This window comes from Sus scrofa, chromosome 5 (assembly GCF_054392235.1).
Source record: "Sus scrofa isolate SSC_HxYL_T2T_F1_AM1 chromosome 5, Sscrofa_HxYL_maternal_Yorkshire_Landrace_v2.0, whole genome shotgun sequence".
In the NCBI taxonomy this organism is placed as follows: Eukaryota; Metazoa; Chordata; class Mammalia; order Artiodactyla; family Suidae; genus Sus; species Sus scrofa.
Window position 1 is genome coordinate 19,993,759 of NC_139387.1, and position 23,520 is coordinate 20,017,278.

At 52.1% G+C, this 23,520-nt stretch overlaps 2 protein-coding genes across 2 annotated transcripts; one reads left to right on the forward strand and one right to left on the reverse strand.

Annotated features, from left to right (window-relative positions):
• Nucleotides 1-459: 459 nt before the first annotated feature.
• Nucleotides 460-8,708, reverse strand: LOC100621844 (keratin, type II microfibrillar, component 7C). The gene is made up of 9 exons (XM_021091682.2): nt 8,101-8,708; nt 5,666-5,874; nt 4,750-4,810; nt 3,702-3,797; nt 3,056-3,220; nt 2,737-2,862; nt 1,781-2,001; nt 1,573-1,604; nt 460-1,070 (listed from the first exon to the last, which is right to left on the reverse strand). The coding sequence occupies exons 1-9, from the start codon at nt 8,482-8,484 to the stop codon at nt 898-900; spliced, it is 1,467 nt and encodes a 488-aa protein (XP_020947341.2). The 5' UTR covers nt 8,485-8,708; the 3' UTR covers nt 460-897.
• Nucleotides 8,709-13,900: 5,192 nt separating this feature from the next.
• Nucleotides 13,901-20,060, forward strand: LOC100621639 (keratin, type II cuticular Hb6-like). The gene is made up of 9 exons (XM_003355394.4): nt 13,901-14,517; nt 15,151-15,359; nt 16,312-16,372; nt 16,739-16,834; nt 17,066-17,230; nt 17,496-17,621; nt 17,863-18,083; nt 18,941-18,972; nt 19,537-20,060. Exons 1-9 carry the CDS (start codon nt 13,918-13,920, stop codon nt 19,647-19,649), a joined length of 1,623 nt encoding a protein of 540 aa, XP_003355442.3. The 5' UTR covers nt 13,901-13,917; the 3' UTR covers nt 19,650-20,060.
• Nucleotides 20,061-23,520: the final 3,460 nt, after the last annotated feature.

Below are 23,520 nucleotides of genomic sequence, written 5' to 3' on the forward strand. Positions count from 1 at the left end.
GTATGTTGGGGGGCTGGGGGACCATCTCAAGAGTGTTTGCTTTTGGGAGGAGGTGAAGTTGCTTGATCCCATCGTCAGGGAAATTTTATGTGTGGGGTGAGGGTGGAGTGAGGGAGTGGAGGAAGGAGACTACTGGTGTCCTAGCATCCTCAAGTGATGGGGTCCCCACGGAAGATGTCAGGGAAGCCTGGCTCTTCTCCTTCTGGCTGAGGATCCTCCCCGAAGCCCTTCTCTCTTCCCTTCCAGCTCCTCGTGCTTCTCTGTGTTTGGGTTTTGGGACCTGGGTGTCTGTGTTCCCCCTGCACCCTCCAGTGTGGCTCTAGGGGCAGGGTGCCTCCGAGACAGCCCTCTTTCCTTGCTGAGAACCGCTCCTTTGTTGCCTTGGAAGGTGGCGAAAACCGAGCCGCAAGGCCACCTGCTGCAGGCACCAACGTGTGTAGGGAGATTCTTGGAGCACAGTTTTTAGGACCCAGGAGCTTTATTGGAAACTTGGAGACGGAGCACAAAGGAGAGAGAGAGAGGGAGAGGGCGCGCAGGTCCACATTAGAGGGGCTCTGGGACCAATCTGTCCCTTAGAAGCCACAGGCGTCCAAGCCCCCGGAGCAGCCTGAGTCAGGGTTGGCTCTTCGCTCAGGGTTCTAGGAAACAAGTTGTTCAGACTCTTGAGGATGGAGGGAGCTACCAGACCTGCGCAGCGAGGAGCCCGTTTCTCCCCAGAAGAAGTGGAGAGTCGAAGTGGAAGAAAGATGCAGGAAGGGAACGCAGTAGTTGGGGCAGATCAGGCAGGTCGGTTCCCCAGCCCTTGCGCCGCAAGTCCAGGGGCTTCGGAGCTCCGGGACCGCCGCCAGAGGCAGGGAGGGTTGGCTGGTGGAGCGGTGCATTACAAACCCGGAGGCTCTACGCTAACCGCACTGAGCGGCTGCAGCTGGTCTGGCCGCAGGGAGCGCACAGGCCGGTGCTCACTGCCACGTTCCCGCTGCAGGGGGCGCTACAGACGCTGCCCGTCACGGGCCGGGAGCCGGACACGCAGAGGTCCCCGCACACGACCCCGCCCCGGGAGCTGCTGACACCTGCCGCGGGGAGGACAGAGATTAGTCCCCATGTGAACTGGTCGCCAGTGGCCCGTGCCTGCTGGCCAGAGTGCCTCCCTTCCCCAGACCCCCTGCTCAGAGCTCCTTCTCTCCATTTCTATTCCTCTTTTCCCCTCAAACACCCTCAATGCGTAATTCTTCTGCAGTCTAACCTCAAGCATCCTTGATAAACTGTTAGCCCGGGCCCTCCTTATATGCAGAAACAGCCATTTACATGATCAGAATCACTCATGGCCGCATCCCTCCCCTTCCTTTCAGGGTCGGAAACTGGGGGCCCATGCTGGCCTCCTGTTTTTGTAAATGAAGTTGTATTTGTTAAGTATCCCTATGGCTGTAGCTGCTTTCCCAGCACAAGGACAAATTGAGCAGAGGCCGCATGACCCACAAACCTAAAATATTTACTGTTTGGCCCTTTAAGAAAAAGTCGGCCCACCAGGAAGCCCAAGACTTTGTTTCAGACCCCACAGTACAGATTACTTACAGACATTCACAGCGCCAACGCCCTCACACAACCTTGTGGGGAGAGCAAAGGGACAAAAATTAGTTCAGGGGTGGGGGGAAGCAGAACTTGCAAATGCCCTCCTCCAAGCCATCTGGATGCAAATTTAATGTAAATGATATGCAAATAAGCTCCTGGCTCAAAGCACAGGTTGGAGGATGTAGAGACATTCCTCAGGAGTGGTACCCACCTCTGCTCCTCGCCCTCCAGCAGGCGCCAGTAGGTGGCGATCTCGATGTCCAGGCCCAGCTTGGAGTTCAGCACCTCCTGATACTCCTTGATCAGGCAGGCCATGTCCTGCTTGGCCTTCTGCAGGGCGGCCTCCAGCTCCGCCAGCTTGCACTTGGCATCGTTGAGGGCCACCTGGCCCTGCTGCTCAGCTTCAGCCACGGCAGCCTCCAGCTTGGAGTTCTGGGGGACAAGGGAAGGTTATTAAGGCTCCCTGTTCTGGATTCTGTGTGGGTCAGAGGCCAGGTATGCACAGACCACTGACTGTCAGAGGAAGAAGGGGCCTTACTCATTTGTTAAGTCAGAGGTTGCAAATTCGTGCTCCCGGGGAATGCTGACACAGTGTCTTTAATTTTTGAAATTTAACATAAAAGTCCAGATGCCTGGCTTCTCTTGAAAAAAAAAATCAGAGGATCTGGGCACACTGGACCTGCATTTCTGTAGCGCCTGCCTCATCTGGATCTGAGGCGGATCTGCCCTTTGTGCTTTCCAGCTTACCATGCCCTAGGGCCTTGGGTACAGCCCGCTTCACTCACTAACCTGAGTGACACCTGAGCGTATGATCATCAGTCTAGAACAATGGGCCAAAGAAAAGAAATGCTTCCCCAAATCACATGGTGAGCTAGTGGCAGGGCTGGTTTGAGAGCCCGGGATTCCTGCCCCTGAGGCTGGCACTATTTCTTCTGCCCTATTCTGCCCCTCAGACCATGAAGGCCCTGGTCCTTCCATTCCCCTTCATACCTCTCCCCCAACCCCATATTCAGCAGGAATGGAGAGCATTTTCCATGGAGGGGGCTGGCCTAAAGTATGATGTTCATTCCTTTTCCCACACTCTGGCAAGGTGCCTGACTTAAACCCCCCTGCTGCAGGCCAATTCTGTTCTCTTTCTACACTGAGAGGTGGGCCAAGCTCCCGTACCTGGCACTTGGCATTCTCGATCTCGGCCGTCAGCCTCTGGATCATGCGGTTCAGCTCATTGATCTCCTCCTTGGTGCGGCGCAGGGTCTCTCCGTGCCGGACCACCGTGGCCTTGATCTCCTCACACTGGAGGGAAGCAGAGAGGCTTATGTCATCCCGTGGAGCCACACAGCACACATCCGCCATCCCATCCCGAGAGCTGCCTGCCCTCCTTTGTCCATCCCACACAGACAGAGGCCGAAGCCCTTTTAGCATCCCTCCCACAATGCTTTTAGCTTTTAGCATCCCTGTTCTGGGAACGGGGCACTGGGCCACTCACCTTGCTGCGGTACCAGGACTCAGCCTCGGCCCGGCTGCGGCTGGCGATGTCATCATACTGAGCCTTGATCTCGGCGACAATGTTGTTCATGTCCAGGTCCCGGCTGTTGTCCATCTTGACGATGACGGAGGTGTCTGAGATGTGAGCGTGGAGGACTCGGAGCTCCTGGGGTGGGGGTGGTGGTAAGAGCTTCTTGACTCAGCCCAACTGCTGGTAGCCTGCTCTCTCAGGGTCCTTCCCTGTCCCCTCCCCCTCCTTCCTCCACCACCTCACTGTCTGAAGCCCCCACTCAAAGGTGACACCTCCTCTCAACCCCGGATCCTCTCAATGCTCCTCAGGCCCAGAACCCAAGGATGAAAGGAGCCCAGTCTGAGTCTGGCTGTCAGGGCCTCCTCTCTCCATCCTTTGGGTCTAGGACCAGGATTTACTACTTTTGATCACTGTCACCATGGTAACCAGGAACACCAGCTTGTCTGGGCATGGCAGATAAGACATCAAACTGTGTTTCTTCACCTTCTGTGGGTAACCCTGCCTTGGGTCTCTCAACTCTGCTCTGTCGTCCCTCACCCGGAAACCAAATGGTGGCAGTCCTTTCCAATGTCTAACTCCCATCCTCCTTGCTTCCTGCTGCTCCGTGGTCCCTCACCTCCTCATACAGTCGCCGCAGGAAGTCGATCTCCTGGGTCAGGGCCTCCACGTTGGCCTCCAGGTCTGATTTCTGCACGTAGGCGCAGTCCACATCCTAAAAGGAGAGGGTGGCCCTGGAGTCTCACTCTCCCATCAGGCTGAGCACAATCCCTGGACCTTCCTTAGCTGGTGTCATGGCGTTGGTGAAGTTCAAGGGGTCAGGAGCAGGTCTGGGTAAGGGAAGGGGCCCCAGCGTTTCCAGACACTTCCTCTGGGCTCCATTGGGATCTTCCCTCTAGAATCCACATCTTGCACTACCATGAAACTTAGGATCTAGTGTAAAATGGCTCAGTTCTAATGATGCTCCACCCCTCTCTGCTCTAGAATCTCATGGAAAGAAATCTAGAGATCCGGGCTTAGAAGAAGAGGTCTCCAGAGAGTTCCCTGGTGTGCTAGCTGTTAAGGACTCAGCATTGTCACTGCTATGGTTTGGGTTCCTGCTGTGGCATGGGCTTGATCCTGGGCTCCAGGGAACACAAAAAAGAAGAAGGAGGTGGAGCGGGAGGGGGAAGAGGAGGGGGAGGAGGAGAAGTTTCTGGGATCATCACTGGCCCCGAGCCCGTGACTCAGGGCGAGACCCTTGACCTCTGAGTCTCAGCACACCGATGGTGGCTCTGCCCTGTCAAGTCCAAGAGGTGAGTGAGCAACGGCACTGTTCACGCCAGCATTTCCTAACTTGCCCAGCCCGAGGATGCAGGCATCACTAGCGTTCATGTGCTCTCCCATTCACAAAAATTAATGGAGGCACAGGGCGGAAGGATGTGGGAAATCACTGGCCAGATGGGAGTTACCTTGGATGGGGGAAGAGTGCCCTGCTTGAAGCAGGCAGTGTACCCAGATGTCTAGAGCCACCCAGGGAGCACTGGGGCATTTGGGAAAAGGAAAAGGGGAGAGGTTGGGCTGTGTGATTCTGGGGGAGTGGCTCAGCCTCTCTGAATTACAGAGGGCGCACTCCTGCCTCTGTCCTTGGTGCTGAGTCGTAGGATGTCTGTTCTGGGGTCACTCACCTTCTTCAGAGCCACAAATTCATTCTCGGCGGTGGCCCTCAGTGCCACCTCCTCTTCATACCTGGGGACAAAAAGGGCACAAGTTTCAGTGGCTTGAATTTCCATAGGCTGAGATTTGAAGAGAAAAAAAGAGAAGGAAGGCTAGACAAACATTCTAGGAACTGGATTTTTGGATGTAGTCATAGAATCAAAAAATGTCCATGCTGGAGTTCTCATCGTGGCTCAGTGGTTAATGAGCCCGCCCAACTAGGATCCATGAGGAAACGGGTTTGATCCCTGGCCTTGCTCAGTGGGTTAAGGATCCGGCATTGCTGTGGCTGTGGTGTAGGCTGGCAGCTGCAGCTCTGATTTGACCCCTAGCCTGGGAACCTTCATATGCTGAGGGTGCAGCCTTAAAAAAAAAGACAAAAAAAAAAAATGTCCATCCCTTTCCTCTGGGCACTGAAACCAACTACATCCCCCGCTGCCCTTCCTGTTTTAGGGACACGCATTTCTGATGTGGGCAGGGTGGTGCCCGGCACATTTCTGTGGGCCTCCTCTCAGCTTCTGAATTGCAATTCCCTCGGGCAGGGGGGAATCCCTGCCCTAGGTCTGGTGCCACCCTTTCCTGTCCTGCTTACTTTCTTGCCCCCGCCCCACCTCAGGGCCCAACACAACACCTGGAGCCTAGAGTAGATGCTCAGTACATGTTTGATAAATTAAAATGAAATAAATACATAATGATGAGGTCGCTGGAGCAGCTCAGAGGCTCTCCCATGCTTAAATTCCCATCCCAGAAAAGAAAAAACTTCCCCAAAGGCTTCCTGTCACTGTCTTCCTCCTGGTGGAAAGTTCTTCCTGTGGTCTAGCCCCAATCCATCCTGCTTTGACTTAACCCTATTTCCTTTCTCCACACCCTCCTCTCTGATGCACTCACTTCTTCTTGTAGCCCTCCAGCACCTCCTGCACGTGGTTGAGCTCGGAGGCCAGCCTCCCGCTGTCGGCCTCCACGAGCTCGGCCTCCCGCCTCAGCGTCTCGATGTAGCCATTGAAGAGCGGCTCCAGGTTGCTCTCGCAGCACTGGCGGTTCTGGTAGAACTGCAGCTTGGTCTCCAGCAGCTTGTTCTGCTGCTCCAGGAAGCGCACCTGGTGTAGAGGCAGGAGAAGCTCAGCGTGAGGTGCCTGCCTCCCCAGCCCTCCTCAGAGAGCAGGCAGAGTGAGACAGAGCAATGAGGCCTGCAGAGGCAAGGGGTGGATGGCACAGCCCCAGCTGAGCTCTCCCGGCCTGAGGAGGCAGCAAAAAGAAAAAAAAAAAAAAAAGAAAATCCCTGTTTCATGACAGCTTGTTCGGGCCTGAGTGAGGGTCTGTCCAGGTGGTCCTGGATGGGAGGAGTGAGAAACCAAGGGGCCTAAGGGTGGTGCTGGGTTGGGATGGGGGGATGGTGAGGGCTCAAGGGTAGTGACAATCAGGGAAGGCTTCCTGGAGGAAAGGGCTATAGAGCAGAGTTGGGAGGCATAGAGGAGGAATCGAACCTTTTGCTGCAAGCTTCCCCAGGACGGGGCCTATGGCTTATTTATCCTTGTCCTCAGGGGCCAGCCTGGAGCTTGTTGAGTAGGTGTTTGCATGGATTGCCACAGTGGGAAGGGCTCCCTGGCTGGGGAGCTTGGTGAGGGCAGTGGCTCACTAAGCGGGATGACTGGGGTCTGAGGAGGCAGGGGAGGCGTGGTCTAAAGTGGCCTAAACTCCTGTGCTGGACACTCCTGTGTGTCTGGATGCCAGGCGGGTGGTGTGACTGGGGGAAGATTTTGGAAAATAGGGACAGTGGCGCCTGCAGGAAAAGACAGCAGACAAGCCTTTCCCAGAAATCATTCAACCTGGAGAGAGGTGCCGGCAACAATCCCTGAGCTGGCCAGAAAGGACATCAGCAAATAGGACCAGGCTCCCTGGCCTCTGGTTTTCCCCGGCGTTGAGACGTTACCTTGCCTTTTAGCGCTGGTCCCTTTTCATCCAGCTCGGTGAGAGCAGCTGGCAAGTCCCCGGTTGGAACTTCCAGAAATGGGGAATGGGAACTGCAGATATTATGGGGGGTCATTTTAGGTGCTCTCAGCTGACAGGGCTTGAGCAGAGGAGTCTCATGGCTGTCGTGATCCCCACATTTCCTTTCAAAGTCATGGCCAGCTCACACATGGCACCACGTACAGCTCTGGTGTGGGGAAACTCTGGGGCCGAGAGGGGAAGCCCCTGTCCAGTGTCATCCAGAGAATCCGTGGAGAAACTGGAGGCAGAGCTGGGCTTCCTGCCTGTGGGCCAGGATGCTTTCTCCCACACTCCCTGGCCGTCTTTTGCGGGTCTGAGCGCCAGCACACTGGGGATGCAGCAGCTGCTGAGGCGGACCAGATCCTGCTGGAGGCCAGTGGGGCGGCTGGGCCCTCGGCTTTGGACCCTCTAGCCCCAGGGACCTAGAGAGAGTCTGGGTTTGGAGTTCTGCTCTGCCACCCATTGTCAGGGGGCCCTTGGGCAGGCCTTGCCCTGTGTCCCTGTCCCCTTCTAGGTCTCTGTCCACCGTGTGCGCTCAAACGGCTGCACTGGTAGCAGTGATTCTCAAGCATGAGCCCTTCATGGGCTGACTTCAGAATTTTGCCATCCCCTTGGACTTGTTTCCTTGTGATTTATGTATAAATGGATTTTTTTTAAAGCATTCACACGTAAGTGGGACTAAAGGGGTAACTATGTAACCATCATAGGTGTAAAACCAGTGTCAGTAGGCATACATAAGAGGAAATAAGAAAGCATGACATTCTAGCTGAGCCTACTGTCCCAGACAGTTCTGAAGCTGAGCCTTGCTCTCTTTTATTAAAAGCATGAAAGTCACAAGTAGGAGAGGGATATGAAAGACATATTAATGTACCCAATGAGATGGTCTCCATTTCATCTTAAGGATTAAAAACAAACTAAAAGAGATGAATTTTCTCATCAGGTGTTGGAATGTTATTTAATGCTTTAATGGACCACCTACCAATAGCACTTAAAATATCAGCAGTCCCCATACCCCATTTCTAAGAGAGACTGGTCTGGAAGTTCTCAGGTCCTCCCAGGACTTCCAGGCTCAGGATGGGTGGGATCAAGGATATTCATCTTGCCTGTGGGGACTCTGCCCGTCCGGACAGAGGTTGTATATGATGACGGTGCTCTCATCAGGAGCCCCTGGCTCTGTACTCATTTCTCTGGTCGGTGTGTGCCCCGGATCTGTGTCCCTCGCCTCCATCAGCGTGGGAGCTCATCTGGACCCCATCTCTTCTGCGCCCTGACTACCCCCTCAGGGCCTGCCCAGGAAGGGAAGGTTCAGGAAGGGTGTGATGAAGGACACCCACCTTGTCAATGAAGGCGGCGAACCTGTTGTTGAGAAACTTGATCTGCTCCTTCTCCTCTTGCTTCACACACTGGGCGTTGGGGTCGATCTCCAGGTTGAGGGGCGTGAGGAGGCACTCGTTGATGGACACGGTGGTGATGCAGGGCGGGCTGGGACGGACCACGCCGCCAGAGCGGTACCCGAAGCTGCGGCCACCGGAGCCAGCGCGGAAGCCTCCGCCGACGCTGCGGCTGCTAAAGCCCCCGGTGAGGCCGCGGTAGCAGGAGATGCCCCGGTAGGGGGCGGCCGAGATGCAGCAGCGGCCGGGCCGGGGCCCGCAGGCTGAGGCGCAGCTGAAGGATCGGACCCCGAAGGGGGCGCCAAGGCGGGAGGAGAGGCAGGACATGGTGCGGCGGCGGCGGCGGCAGCAGGCGGCTGGACCCCGACACCGGCGCTGAGCCTTATATCGGGCCGGCAGACCGGGGGAGGGAGCGCGCGGCCAGCCCGTTTACGAGCTTGGAGGTCGGGCCTCGCATCTCTGCGAGCCGAGAAACAAAGCTAGTCCGGCCGCCCGGCCAACTCCATAAAACGGCGTTCGCCTCCTGCCCGCGCTTTATGGGGCCAGGAAGCGCATGGTCAGCTCCGCGGGCCGTGGGCGGCGGGATCGGGGCGGGCCCCCTGCGCCCCTTGGCCGGGAGTCGGCCGGGTAGCGCGGGTTGGTTTTAGCCCCACGCTGGGCAGCTGGGCACACCCGGCCGTCACTTCGGTCCCAGCCGGCGCCACCGCCCTGCAGGCTGGGAAGCCTTGGTCTTAGTTACCTGTGCGTCTTCGCATGGTGTGGGGGCACGTGTGTTATGTGTGTGTGTGTGTTGAAGGGAAGGCATCTTAGAGTCAGTCTCAGAAATTCTTTCCATGACCTTGGGCAGGCGAATAACCTTTCTGAGCCTCAGTTTCTTCATATGCAAAACAGGGATCGTAATAGTTTCCATAGTTGTTGGGAAGACGTAGTGGCACAAGGGACAGGAAAGCGTTTAGGGCCCTACCTAGCACTTAATAAGAACTCCATAAATGTTTGTTTGTTTGTTCTATTTATTCTACTGTTATTAATTTGCCATTCATTCTGTTTTCCTTGGGGCAAAAACTTTCTCTTCTCTCCTTCTCAGGACTCAGCTCCCTTCTCCTCTCCTAGAAAGGTCCAGTCCTTCCCCCTCATCCCCCACGTCCTTCTCCGCTCTGCTTGGGGGAGGGGAAGGGAGGTTGCATTTGTGGGGTACCAACAATATCATGCATTATTATCCATTATCTCATCTAACTCCCAGGGCCTTCTTCTGAGGTCAGTGTTGTTGTGCCTGTTTACCTGATCAGGAAGAATTGTCCGGTGACTTGTTTAAGGTCAGGCATAGAAGGCTCCATAGAGGGGCAGAGTCAGAATCTGAAAGGAGGCTCCCATCCCTCCCCTCCCAGGGTCTGAGTCTCGGGAACTGAGTGAGGGTTAAATTCCTCCTGGGGGCAGGAGACCAGATTATGAGGCTTTGAGGTCTTAGAAAAATCAGTGTGAGCCAAAGCCTTCCTCTCAAATGATGCTTGGTCAGGGCCACCAACCCTGGAAGGCTATAACCCATCATAATAGAAGTTAATTATGCATTCAATTAAAGACAGAGGAAAGGAGAGTGTGAACTCAGCAGCCAGCATTAAAGAGAAACATGCAAGTCACCCTTAGCTTCCTTTGCTTTTAAGTGTGAGTTGTTATTGTGCAAGGGGTAATTAAATCCTGGAACCCAGAGGTCACTGTGGTCAGTGCCCGGCTTTGGCTGCCTGGCATCCCATTTCTAGGGATTGGCTCACTGCCCCCTTTGCCGTCTTTCCCGACCCTCTTGTGGACCTGAATCCCTTTTGTTCAGCTTTGATTTTGCAGGGGTTTCAGCACAAACTTAGTACCATCCTTGACGGAAGATGGACCCAACTCCACAGTGTCTGGGCTTCCACTCCCAGCTCCACCTGGGGTGACCAGTCATCTGACTAATGGCTTCAGCATTTTTAGAATTTCTACTCCATTTTTTTTTTCTTTTCTTTTTAGGGCTGTACCTGTGGCATATGGAAATTCCCAGGCTAGGGGTCAAATCAGAGCTACAACTACCAGCCTATGCCACAGCCACAGCAATGTGAGGTCTGAGCCTTGTCTGCGAGCTACACCACAGCTCACAGCAGCACTGGATCCTTAACCCATTGAGCGAGGCCAGGGATGGAACCCGAGTTCTCATGGATACTAGTTGGGTTTGTTACCACTGAGCCACAATAGGAACTCCTACTCCAATTTTCTTAAGGGAATAGCCTTCCCTTAGTACCTCTCTCATAAGAGGAACTGGACTTACATTGAAGCACGGAGGATTTAAATTAGACTTATGGAGGCACTTACATAATGCTCGCTTGGAACTCCTTCTGGATCTTGGTGGGTGGACGGAGTAGAATTTCTGCACTATCACAATCAATGGGGAGGCTAATTATCAGCCTTTGTTCGTGCTGATAATTAAGTACATTTAAAGTCCAGAGAGATCAGGAGTTCCTGTTGTGGCACAGTGGTTAACGAATCCGACTGGGAATCGTGAGGTTGCTGGTTTGATTCCTGGCCTCGCTCAGTGGGTGAAGGATCCGGTGTTGCTGTGGCTGCGGTGTAGGCCAGCAGCTACAGCTCCAATTGGACCCCTAGCTGGGAACCTCTATATGCCACAGGAGTGGCCCTAGAAAAGGCAAAAAGACAAAAAAAAAAAAAAAAAAAAAAAAAAAAGTCCAGAGAGACCAGAAGGCTGCAGGCTGAGTTATGCCCTCTAAGAGCACAGTCCAAAGTGGATGGAATTGAAAGGTTTGACAGCTAGAGCACAGCGGCCCCCCACCTGTCAGTGGTAATCCCTGACCCAGCCTCAGGGCCACTTGGTCCCTGGTGTCCCTGTTATTATTCTAGAAACCCAGTGGGGAGAAATGGGCTAAAGCATGAGGGATTTCAGTTCCCGTTGTAAACTGAGAGATTTCAGTCCCAGGTTCAGCGGTAATGAAACTGACCTGTATCCAGGAGGATGTATGTTCGATCCCTGGATCTGCCCAGTGTGTTAAGGATCTGGCATTGCCGTGAGTGGCTGTGTAGGTCACAGATGTGGCTCAAATCTGGCATGGCTATGGCTGTGGTGTAGGCCGGCAGCTGCACCCCAATTTGACCCCTAGCCTGGGAACCTCTATATGCCTTGGGTGTGGCCCTAAAAAGAAAAAAAAAAAAAACATGAGAGATTTCAGGTGCAATCAAGGACAGGCTTCCCCCGGAGAGAGGGTGAGTGGTTGCAGTGCTGGGGAAGGGGAGGGCTGCTCCATTCTTGGCCCCATCTTCCAGAAACCATTCCCTTGCCCCCTTTATCTCCAGTCCGCCAGTCTATGGATGAAAAACTATTGCTCTCCCTTGCTGTCATGTCTCTCCTGTACCTCCCCGTGGGCCCCTGGGCCCAATTCAAGACAGGGAGCAAATAGGTCCCCAGCAGGAAGCAGGCCCAGATCCCAAGGACTCTGCAGTCCCCAGGCAGGGCAGGCACCCCCAGAAGGGCCTTAATATGAGGCTGCAGGGGGCCTGGCTCTAATGCAGGAGCCTCACACCAGAGAGGCTCAGTGGGAAGGGGAGCCTTCAGTTCAGGGCCTTGGGGGCAAGAGGTCAGGGCAGGTTCCTTGGAGGAGATGACCGTTTGTCTGGGGCTAATGGTGACGAGTTGGATGCATGGAGATAAGAGAGGGGAGGAGGATTCAGGCAGAGGGAATGGTGGACACCAAGATGCAAAGCCAGGGAGGCAGGGGATGTGGGAGGAACAGCTGGCGGGCAGTCCGAGCCGGCTGAAAACCAGGGGAAGGATGAGGGCGGGGGAAAGGAGACAGGCTGGGGTCACTGGTGGGTATGGTGGCTGCACAGGCTTAGAATGTCGAGCCGAGCACCAGAAGTGCTTGACCTGGGAAGGGCCATACTCAGGTGTGTCAGAGTGAATGGGACGTGGGGCTGGTATATGGAGGGTGTGTGTGTGTGTGTGTGTGTGTGTGTCTACTTTTGGTAACGCAAGGCATCCTTGGGAAACATCTAGAACATCAACTTGCCCATTTCAGAGACACTTTTCCTTTTGCTCCGTGGTCCAGTGGTCAAAGTGTTTCTAGCATCAGACCCACTGGGGTTTAAGCCTGGGCTTTGCCTCTTACAATCTGGGTGAAAAGTTCCATAACCTCTCTGAGCCTCAGCTTCCTTTATATCTAGAATGGAGGTAATAAAACTTGCCCAGGGAGGTGGTGAGGAGAAAGTCTGGTGTGTACGTAAAACATTTCTACAGTGCTTGGGACATAGTAAGCAGTCAATAAATATTAGCTGATATTATTATTGTTGTTGTTGTTTCCCCTCTATGGCCCATTGGCCCAGGTACCTGTCCTGGTAACATCCCCGTCTCCCCACTCCCCCAACTCCCACCCTGGGCCAGCCTCCTCTTCCGGGTCTGGGACCCCGGGCCTCCCGCACACTGAGGCTCTCCTGGCTGGGACCCCAAATCCCACCACTCTGTCCAGGCTCAGAGCTTATTGGAGAAGCTCTTCTGAAAGTGCCCCAGAAAACAGGCGGCCCTTAGAAAGTGTTTGGGGAATGTGGCCTTGTGCTTATGGTCTAGTTGGTAGAGAGATTCTGCCTTGGGTGGGGGTGAGGAATCTTTTTTTTTTTTTTTTTTTTTTTTGCTTTTTAGGGCCTGCACTCCAACATATGGAAGTTTCCAGGCTAGGGGTTGAATTGGAGCTGCAGCCGCTGACCTGCACCACAAGCACAGCAAAGCTGGATCCGAGCTGTGTCTGTAACCTATACCACAGTTCATGGCAATGCCAGATCCTTAATCCATGGAGTGAGGCCAGGGATTGAACCCACGTCCTCATAGATACAAGTTGGGTTCATTACTGCTGAGCCACGACAGGAATTCCGGGGGTGAGGAATCTTGAAGACATATGAAGAGGGATGGAGGTGGGTAGACAGGTTGGGGCTTGTAGGAATTCACTTATTTGAAGCGCTCACCCCACACTGCTCACACACATCCAACAACTTCCTGGATCCTGTAGCCCAAAGTGGCTGAACAAATAATTTGTTGGTGTGTGATGGACTTTTCCATGCTTTGGTGGGAGTAAACACCATGTCCCTCTGGCCATGCTAAGGGTTAAGTGTTATAGGTTGCTTTGAAGAATTGTCCCCGGAGGAGTACCCATTGTGGTGCAGTGGTTAACGAATCCGACTAGGAACCATGAGGTTGCGGGTTTGATCCCTGGCCTTGCTCAGTGGGTTAAGGATCCGGTGTTGCCGTGAGTTGTAGTGTAGGTCGCAGATGCGGCTTAGATCCCGAGTTGCTGTGGCTCTGGTATAGGCCAGTGGCTACGGCTCCAATTAGACCCCTAGCCTGGGAACCTCCATATGCTGCGAGAGTGGCCCAAGAAAATGGCAAAAAGAAAAAAAAAAAAAGAATTGTCCCCCGAGTCCCTGCCGCGAAGCCCCCGGAAGACTCTTCCTCTCTAAGAGCCCCTCCACCCATCTCTGATCCTCAGGATGGCTTGTCCTTTGTCCCTGGTCTCAGCTCATCTTGAGACCCAAACTGAAAGATGGAGGTGATAATTCCAGCTGAGTGCCGGAAAGAAATCCTCCCGCCACGGCTTCCCCATTTCTCTTTAATTACCTCGCAAATTGCAGAGTCCCCAGGCCTTGGCTGACCTTGACTCCTTGGCTCTCAACTGTGGAAAAAATGCTGCCAGAGCTTCAGAGTTGCCTGAGTCTAGGATTTTCCAAAGCTCCATCTCGATGTTATCCCATGAGAGAGGAGAAATGAATGAGAAATTCCCCAAGCCCATAAAGGTGACAAGAAGCCCACTCCGCGTGGCAAGGCGGGCAGCCCAGGTGTCTGGGCTTATAAAAGGGACGGGCAGTGAGGGAGAAGTCAAACTGCTTCTCTCCTTCCTCTGGCTTCATCTCCTCCAGCCCAGAATCACCATGACCTGTGGATCGTCTTGCCTTAGCTCCCGTAGTGGAGTCTGCAAATCCAGCTCCTGTGTGACCACTCAGAGATTCAGCTGCACCTCGGCTTCTGGGCCCCGGCCGGGCCGCTGCTGCATCACGGCTGCCCCCTACCGAGGCGTCTCCTGCTACCGCGGCCTCACCGGGGGCTTTGGCAGCCGCAGCGTCGGCGGAGGCTTCCGCGCTGGCTCCAGTGGCCGCAGCTTCGGGTACCGCTCGGGTGGCGTGGTCCGTCCCAGCCCGCCCTGCATCACCACCGTGTCCATCAATGAGAGCCTCCTCGCGCCCCTTAACCTGGAGATCGACCACAATGCCCAGTCCGTGAAGCAAGAGGAGAAGGAGCAGATCAAAATTCTCAACAGCAGGTTCGCTGCCTTCATTGACAAGGTGGGTGTCCTTGATCACGCCTTTCCTGAACCTTCCTTTCCTTGGTAGGCACTTAAAAGGTAGTCAGGGGGCAGGAGAGATGGGGTCCAGGTGAGTGCTCAGGCTGATGGAAGAGATGGGCACAGGGCACAGATAGATACAGAGAGATGAGTATAGAATAGAGGCTCCTGATGAGAGCACTGTTACCATATGCAACCTCTGTCCAGACAGACAGAGTCCCCACAGACAGACAAGGATGGGCTTGGGACTGCTGCAGAGGGAGAAGGACACACACATACACATATAGCACACAAGAAAGGCACCTAAGATGTAGAAACAGGACCACAGGGTCATCCTTCATCCTGCCTTAAATACTCGGGAGAGTTAGCCAGGGAAGGGTTCCCAGGGCAAAGCTTTGTCAGTCTGGAGGAGATTCTGATCCCTGGCACAGTGAGGCCAAGCATGAGAAAGGACTTCTCCACTCGATCATAGGACACTTGGAATAATACCTGCAGCCATTTCAAATGATAGAGAAAGGCCCTTGGGTGTCTGTTGGGAGGGGAGGAAAGGGCTGGTTTGGAAGCTGGGGGTGGGAACGGATCCTGCAGGATGCTGGAATTAGGGCTGACTGGATGGCTGTTCCTCTGGCGGCAGGTGCGCTTCCTGGAGCAGCAGAACAAGCTGCTGGAGACCAAGCTGCAGTTCTTCCAGAACCGCAAGTGCTGTGAGAGCAACCTGGAGCCACTGTTCAATGGCTACATTGAGACGCTGAGGCGGGAGGCCGAGCGCGTGGAGGCCGACAGTGGGAGGCTGGCCTCCGAACTCAACCACGTGCACGAGGTGCTGGAGGGCTACAAGAAGAAGTGAGTTGGCGGGGAAGGTCCACTTCTCTCAGAAGTGTGGTGTGACATGACAACTGGGGAGCCACTGAGCATGCTGACCATAGAAACTTCTCTCTTCATTAAGCCACTTTGTGCTTTTAGCAGCTTTAATGGCAGTGACAGGAAGACACAGAAGAGAAAAGGGGCTGAAACCTCACAAAGAGCCTTTCTCCATTGCATGAACTTCTTAGGATAGGGACCACATCCCCATCCATCCATCCATCCATCCATCCATCCATCCATCCATCACATACACCTGTTCTGAGCACCTGCATTCCTTTATTGTGCTGGGTACTGGGGGTACAAAGAAATGACTGAGCCCTGCTCCACTGTTCATGCCTACTGGTTTGTCTGTGGGTTTTTTTGTTTTTGTTTTTTGCCTTTTTTTTTTAAGGGCTGCACCCATGGGAAATGGAAGTTCCCAGGCTAGGGGTCAAGTCAGAGCTGTAGCTACCAGCCTACGCCACAATCATAGCAACGTGGGATCCGAGCCGCGTCTGAAACCTATACCACAGCTCATGGCAACACCAGATCCTTAACCCTCTGAGTGAGGCCAGGGATCAAACCCGCATCCTCACAGATCCTAGTCGGGTTTGTTATCACTTTGCCAGGACAGGAACTCCCATACCCAGTGGTTTAAGTTACTAATTCCATCTGCCTTTCCAGATCTACGTTCAGGCAACCAGCTTACTATATTCGAGTAATAACAAAACCAAGATCTTGAAAATGAACCATGTTTACTTTAGAGAAATGTACTATCAGGGAGGTGGGTGAGAGAGATGTTTCAGACCTGGGGAGAGGGAAATAGGCAAGAGGGCTCTTTGGGACACCCTGGGGAAGGGGTGTGATGGGTCAGCTCGGACCCGCCTCTTTTCCATCCCTAGTCCAGTCTCTGAATAACTTCCCTTTTTCCAAATCCTCTTCTCTTGTGGAGGTATGAAGAGGAGGTCGCCCTGAGGACCACGGCGGAGAATGAGTTTGTCAGAATCAAGCAGGTGAGCGGGTCTAGCAGCCTGGGAGTCTGGCAGCCCTGCTTCAGTTCATAAGCTCAGATCTTCTTCCACTCCCTGGAGGGCATCTTCCTTCTCACACCCCGGAAGATGGATCTGGCAGGAGTTCTCTGGCTCTTCCTTTATGGAGAAGTCCGGAGAGGTGGAAGGACTTTCCAAAGTCACATATGACATTTGCTAATTGATGGGAGACCTTCGTTCCCAGACCCTTGACTTCTGGATCTATGCCCTTGACTTGCTTTGCGGGGCTGGGAATGGGACTGGGGGCTTTTCTGGTTGGGCTGGGGGAGGCGGAGCTCCCTGGAAAGCCTCTGCCATGATTAGCGACTGCCGTGTATTTTGTGTCTCCAGGAGGTTAACAGTCTCAGCGTGCAGAAGGCAGATCTGAAGGCCAACGCTCAGAGCCTGGCGGAGGAGGTGGGCTTCCTGAAGACCCTCTATGAGGAGGTGAGCTCCAGAGGGAAGACATGACGCAGCCCTCCTTGCTGAGTCCCAGGCCAACCTGTGCACAGAGGAAATGGGCAGAGGGGTCTGCAGGCCCAAGGGCTTTGGAAATGGCAGTTGTGTGTGTGTGTGTGTGTGTGTGTGTGTGTGTGTGTGTGTGTAAAGGGAGAGGTGAACTCTGATCTCCTTGGTTCTGGATCGTATATGTAATGTGAATGGCTCTTGGCTCCACAGGAGATCAGAGTCCTTCAAGCCCACATCTCAGATACTTTGGTCATTGTCAAGATGGACAACAGCCGGGACCTGAACATGGACTCTATTATTGCTGAGATCAAGGCTCACTATGATGACATTGCCAGCCGTAGTCGGGCTGAGGCTGAGAGCTGGTACCGCACCAAGGTGAGTGGCCCAGGCCACCTGCCTCCTCGACCTGGTGGTGGGAGGGATTCAAAGTATATGTTAGAAAAGGCTTCTTTGTTTGGGGATTTTGATCCGTAAGGAGGGTGAGTAAAATGTTAAGAGCTCTCAGGTTGGGATGTAAAGGCGAGGCTGCCATGTGTGGTTGCACAGGCTGAGCACTGTACAACCTGCATTATCATCTGTGGTGTCCTCAGTGGGAGGAAGTCCCTCCCTGAGCCTCACAAACCTCTCTGCTTCCCCTCAGTATGAGGAGATCAAGGCCACGGTGGTCCAGCACGGGGAGACCCTGCGCCGCACCAAGGAGGAGATCAACGAGCTGAACCGCGTGATCCAGAGGCTGACGGCCGAGATCGAGAATGCCAAGCGCCAGGTAGGGGTTGTTGGAGGTCCACCCAGGGTTTCACGGGCGTGTGCGCCCAAATGGATCTCACCATTCATTCTCCAGCCCATGTGCATGACTAGGTGGTGGCCAATCCTGGACACCCTCGTGATGAAGGGGTGAGGCCTGTTACTGGGGTGATCCCTGCTGGGTAGACAGACTGGACACATCCAGGACATGGGCACAGAGACCCAGGGACCATAACCCACCTTGTTCTCTTCTGGGCCCCCAGAACTCCAAGCTGGAGGCTGCTGTGTCCCAGGCTGAGCAGCAGGGCCAGGCGGCCCTCAATGATGCCCGCTACAAGCTGACTGAGCTGGAGGCGGCCCTGCAGAAGGCCAAGCAGGACATGGCCTTCCTGCTCAAGGAGTACCAGGAGGTGATGAGTTCCAAGCTGGCTCTGGACATCGAGATTGCCACCTACCGGCGCCTGCTGGAGGGCGAGGAGCAGAGGTGGGTACAGCCAGCTCAGCTGGAGCCAGAACCTTATTTGCATAAATCAATTTTTTTTTAAAATTTCCTCCATTAGTTCCCCAGCCCCCCATTTCTTCTTCTGCTCCCATCTTGTAACCCTTTCTGGACCTTTCCCTGACTTGAGGAGAGCCTCAGGAGAATTGTCTTCGTTGAGGTCCACTGCCTGATTTCCAATAAACTTATGTACAAAACTTAGTTAGGCACAATGGTTTGCTGGCTTAAGAGCTGACTCTCTGAAGAAAAGTCTCCAATTCATAATAGTTGCTGATTTCAGTGGTATAAATACTTCTATCATGGCTGATCTTAAGCTCCCACTGTGATGACGTCTAGCCAACTTCAGTTGGCCGGAAATGTGCAACACAGACTCCGCGAACTGGTGGGAGCTAGTGCCAGAACCCTGTTGGTTTGGTTAGGGGGGAGAATAATAACGGCCTTAAACTGAAAGGGCAAATAGAATAACACATTTCCATTAAAGAGAGATGGAAAACCCACGGCCCGGGGGAGACTGAGTTGTTCAAGATGGTAGAGCCAGTCAGTAGGGGTGGGGAGGCAAATCGGGGGGCAGGCAGAGAGATCTCCGTGTCCTGCAGCATTTTGGCAGGTTCCACTTCCCAGAAGGATCTGGGAGTACCTGGCCCTTGTGTTCTCTTGTGACAAGGTTGGGGAGATGCTAAGCCTTTGTGGGTATTGGACCCCAGATCTTCTCTGACCTTCTGGGGAGGGACTTGGGTGGCTCCTTAGGGGACTGGGTTCAGAGCTGGTGACCACGTGACTCTGGGATCATTGTCAGGAACTAATGCCCAGTCCTAATGCTGACCTTTTCTTTCCCGCATCAGGCTGTGTGAAGGCATCGGCGCTGTGAACATCAGTGAGTAATCCTGGCCCTGAAGGGGAGACACTGCCGTTAAGATTGTGGGAAGAATGTTTTAGCTCTAAGGATGGAGAGATCCAGGGAGAGGGACTCCATCTCCAGCCACACGGTTACAAAGAGGGAGCTGGGTGGCAGGTCGTGAGTGACGAGTAATTCCTCATTCCAGACATGTCAGAGCGTCAGTCTGATTTCTCCCATCGTAGGGAGCTCTGCCTTTCCCCCTGTCCAAACACACTTGTCCATGCCCCAGAAATCGAACACTTTTCTGGATCAAAACAAGTAGTTCAGCAGTGTGGTTGTTCCCAGAGAGATCCTCCTGAAATCAGCAACAGAAAAATAGATTAAGGGACTGAGGTTGAACCAGAAGCTGGACTCCCTTCCAGTGAGGGTGGAAGTTCCAAAGACAGATCACAGGGAAGCTTATGGTCTTTCTCCTGGGAGATGTGGGTGAGCCAGAGCCATGCTCCTGAGTGCTCTTGGCTGGTAGGGAGGGAGTTGTGTTTGGGACCAGCACCTTTCCACCCCTGAAGGTTCTGACTTATCATTATTGTCCCCGTGCAGGTGTGAGCAGCTCCAGGGGTGGAGTCGTCTGTGAGGACCTCTCAGCTACTCGTACCTGTGGCATCAGGTCCCGTGGAATAGCAGCCTGTGGCAGCAGCTCTAAGAAGTGTTAAGTTGGCAGGACTTGAGGATGCACCCAAGCCCCCAGTCCATCTCTCCCTCCTGGAGGAGTCCAGCTGCCCAACCCTACCATGCGCAGCCCAGGGCAGGGGTGCAACTGCTGGTTCTCCCCCTACCCATCTTTCCTACTGTCCACTTTTTATTTACTGATGTGTGGGAATCCCCCCTCTTTGTTGCCTGCCTCCCTCAGGCTGAGAAAGGCTGCTGGGACGAGTGACCCATGGATGTATTCTGTTTGAGGATTCTGGGCTGCCTGAGCCCATGAAGAGGACAGCCCCTCAGCCCCCGTTCCCCGCCCCCTACTTCCTTCCCTTTGCATTCTTATTCTTCCTTTCCTTTCCTAAAGCTTCGTTCCCTCCTTGCTACCCATGCTTAAAATAAAGTCACCTAGTTGCTATCACGCATGTGCATCTTTCTGTCCATTATTTCAGGTCCAGAGCAGGTGGGTGGGGCCTCCAGAAGGCATTCAACCTGGTGGGGGCATCTTTTGGTCCCTGGTAGTCAGTGGGTGGAAGGGAAGCCCACTGTGGTCAGGGGACAGGGCATAACGCCTAGGCCTGTGGAAGGGAGAATTGGAGGCAATGTCCCTAATAGAAAGTTGGGACAATCCTAAGGGAAGCAGGAAAAACATCTGTGAAGAGAGAAGAAGGAAAATGCCTGTCTTGACCTTGGCTTTGGGTAAAGGAGAGAAAACTTTTCCCAGATAACCATAACAAGGTTTGCCCTCATACAGGTCCTGGCTGGAGTTCACATGGGGTGTGTGTGGGGGGGGTTGGCGGTGGGGGGGGCAAATACCTACAATACTTAACGTGAGAACATAGTTTAAAATGAGTCCAGGTTGGCAGTTCTCCCCCAAATCTGGCAAAAGCAAATGCAGATCTTCTCTTAAAAACCCAGGCTTTCAGGAATTAGTCCAGAGAGTGTTCTAACAAAAGCAAGCTCACAATTAATAAAAAACCATGAAATGTGGGACAAGATGCCATCATAAATGAGACTGAGCAGAAGCATTCCAAGCCAGAATCATCCCCAGGAAGATGACAGATACCGGAATTAAGTAGAGCCGGAAAAAAAGAGATGTGTTCCATATGTTCAAAAAAAGAGGGTATTAAAATATAACTGAGGAGTAAGAGCTTTCTAAAAAAGGTAATAGGCTGATTTGAAAAAGAATCAAACAGATTTCTAGAAATGTAAACTATACTAATTATATTAAAAACCCAGTGGACATCTAAACAACACATTAGACCTAATTAAAGAGAGAGTAAGTTGGCAGATAAATCTGAAGAAATTGCCTGGAATGCAATGCAGAGAAATAAATGGAATATATGAAAGAGAAATCAATAAAAATGGAGCCCCAAATGGCCCAGGTATTGGATTTAGCAAATGAAGAGTTAAATGCAGCTAATACAAATATGTTCAAAATCTTAAAGAATATATAATCTTAATGAGTAATGGAAGAAGAGAAGATATAAAAAAGAACAAAATGGAGATTCTAGAATTGAAAAGTACAACTGAAGTGAAAACGTCAATGAATGGGCTTAACAACAAATGAAGATATCAGAAGATAGGGTCAGTGATCTTGAAGACAGATGAATAGAACTTTCCAATCCAAACGACAGGGAAGAAAACATTGAAGGATCATTTAGCGTCTGTATCAATAGGTATCCAAGAAGGAAAAGCACCAGAATGAGGTGGAAAAACATATTAAGGGATCATTACTCATATTTGATGAAAACATCAACTTAAAATCCAAGATCTTAGGGCCCCAAGCACAGGAAATACAGTACCATACATGGGTATATCATAGTGAAAATCCTGAAAACTGAAGGAAAAAAGTTAGAAAAAAAAAAAGACACATGATATACAGGGGAATAATAATAATCACTGTGGCCCCTTATCAGAAACAACAGAGCCAGACAACAATAAACCCAGAATTCTTTAACTGGCAAAAATGTCGTTCAAAACAAAGGTGAAGTGGAGTTCCCGTCGTGGCGCAGTGGTTGACGAATCCGACTAGGAACCATGAGGTTGCGGGTTCGGTCCCTGCCCTTGCTCAGTGGGTTAACGATCCCGCGTTGCCGTGAGCTGTGGTGTAGGTTGCAGACGCGGCTCGGATCCAGCGTTGCTGTGGCTCTGGCGTAGGCCGGTAGCTACAGCTCTGATTTGACCCCTAGCCTGGGAACTTCCATATGCCGCGGGAGCGGCCCAAAGAAATAGCAAAAAAAAAAAAAAAAGAAAAGAAAAACCCAAAAAAAACAAAGGTGAAGTAAAGACATTTCCTAAAGACAAAAGTAAAATGAGTGAATCACTGCAGTACAAAGGATGGTAAATGAGATTCTTCGGACTGGAAAGAAATGACACCAGACTGAATTTTGGATCCCATGAAAGATAAAGAACACTGGAAATAGAAAAAAAGTGAGTAAATATGAAACAGTATTTTTTCATAATTTCCTTACCAGTCAACTGGCTGTTTAAAGCAAAATTAATGACATTGTTCGTAATGCGTGTGGACGTAAAAGATATGGCAGCAATTACAATTGTACTGTTGTGAAGGGTGAAGTAGTGAAGGAACTCTAAATAGAATTTGGCAAATTAAGGGTGCATATTTTTTAGCTCTAGAGCAATCACTAAAATTAAATGCATTTATTATAATGAAAGATAAAATATTGCTAAAAGCCAATAGCATAAGTTATATCAAATCTTTAAAAACATTTGATTAACTCAAGGGAAGGTAGGAAAGGAACATTAGAGAACAAAAACCACATGAGACAAATGGGGAACAAAGGAGTGGATAAAGAAGATGCAGTACATATACACAATGGAATATTACTCATCCATTGAAAGGAAAGACATAAAGGCATTTGCAGCAACATGGATGGACCTAGAAATTATCATGCTAAGTGAAGTCAGTCAGACAGTGAGAGTTGCGGTTAAAAAAAAGTTTGACAGCCAGTATCCTAAGGAACCTCTTGCTAACGTATACTAGCAGATATACCGAAAAGTTTGTAACAGCATTGTTTGTTAAGCACACATGTGCATATCCCTAGTAGAATGGAGAAATAATCATACACTGGAATACGATACAACACTGAAAAATAACTGAAAGCTACATGCATCAAAATGGATGAATCTCACAAGCAGAACATTGAGGAGGAAAAAACAAGTCATAGAAAGGCACAGGTAATTCTATTTATAGAAAGCTTACCAGTAGGCAAAATAATTTTGGGGGATTCTCATGACACAATAGGGAAAAGCAAGGGAGTGCTTAACACAAAAACCCAGGGTAGTGGCTACTTTGGAGCTTGGGTGGGGTCAGAGAGGGGAAATTGCCATGATCAGAAGGGGCCGTTGAAGGTACTGGTGGGTAAACAAGGTTTTGTGTTATTTATTTTTTTGCTTTTTAAGGCCACACCCTTGGCATTCCCAGGCTATGGGTTGAACTAGAGCTGCAGATGCCGGCCTACGCCAGAGCCACTGCAATGCCAGACCCGAGCCACATCTGTGGCCTATACCACAGCTCACGGCAATGCCAGATCTTTAACCCACTAAGCAAGGCTGGGGATCAAACCCACATCCTCATGGATACTAGTTTGATTCGTTTCCGCTGCACCACAACAGGAGCTCCCACAAGGTTTGTTTTATTATTGTCACTATTTATTTATTTATCTGTCCTCCACACTGTTACCAGACAGGCTTTCCTAAATTGCATCACCACACGCCGGGCTGCTGGGCTGCTTTCATGCACCTTCTATGGCTCCCTACTGCCCACTCCATAAGCCCAAACTCCTCAGCTCCACGCGTTCCCCCACTTGAAGCACCCTTTCCTCCCCTCTGCCTCTCCTCCCTCTCCTTCCTTCCAGGCCCATT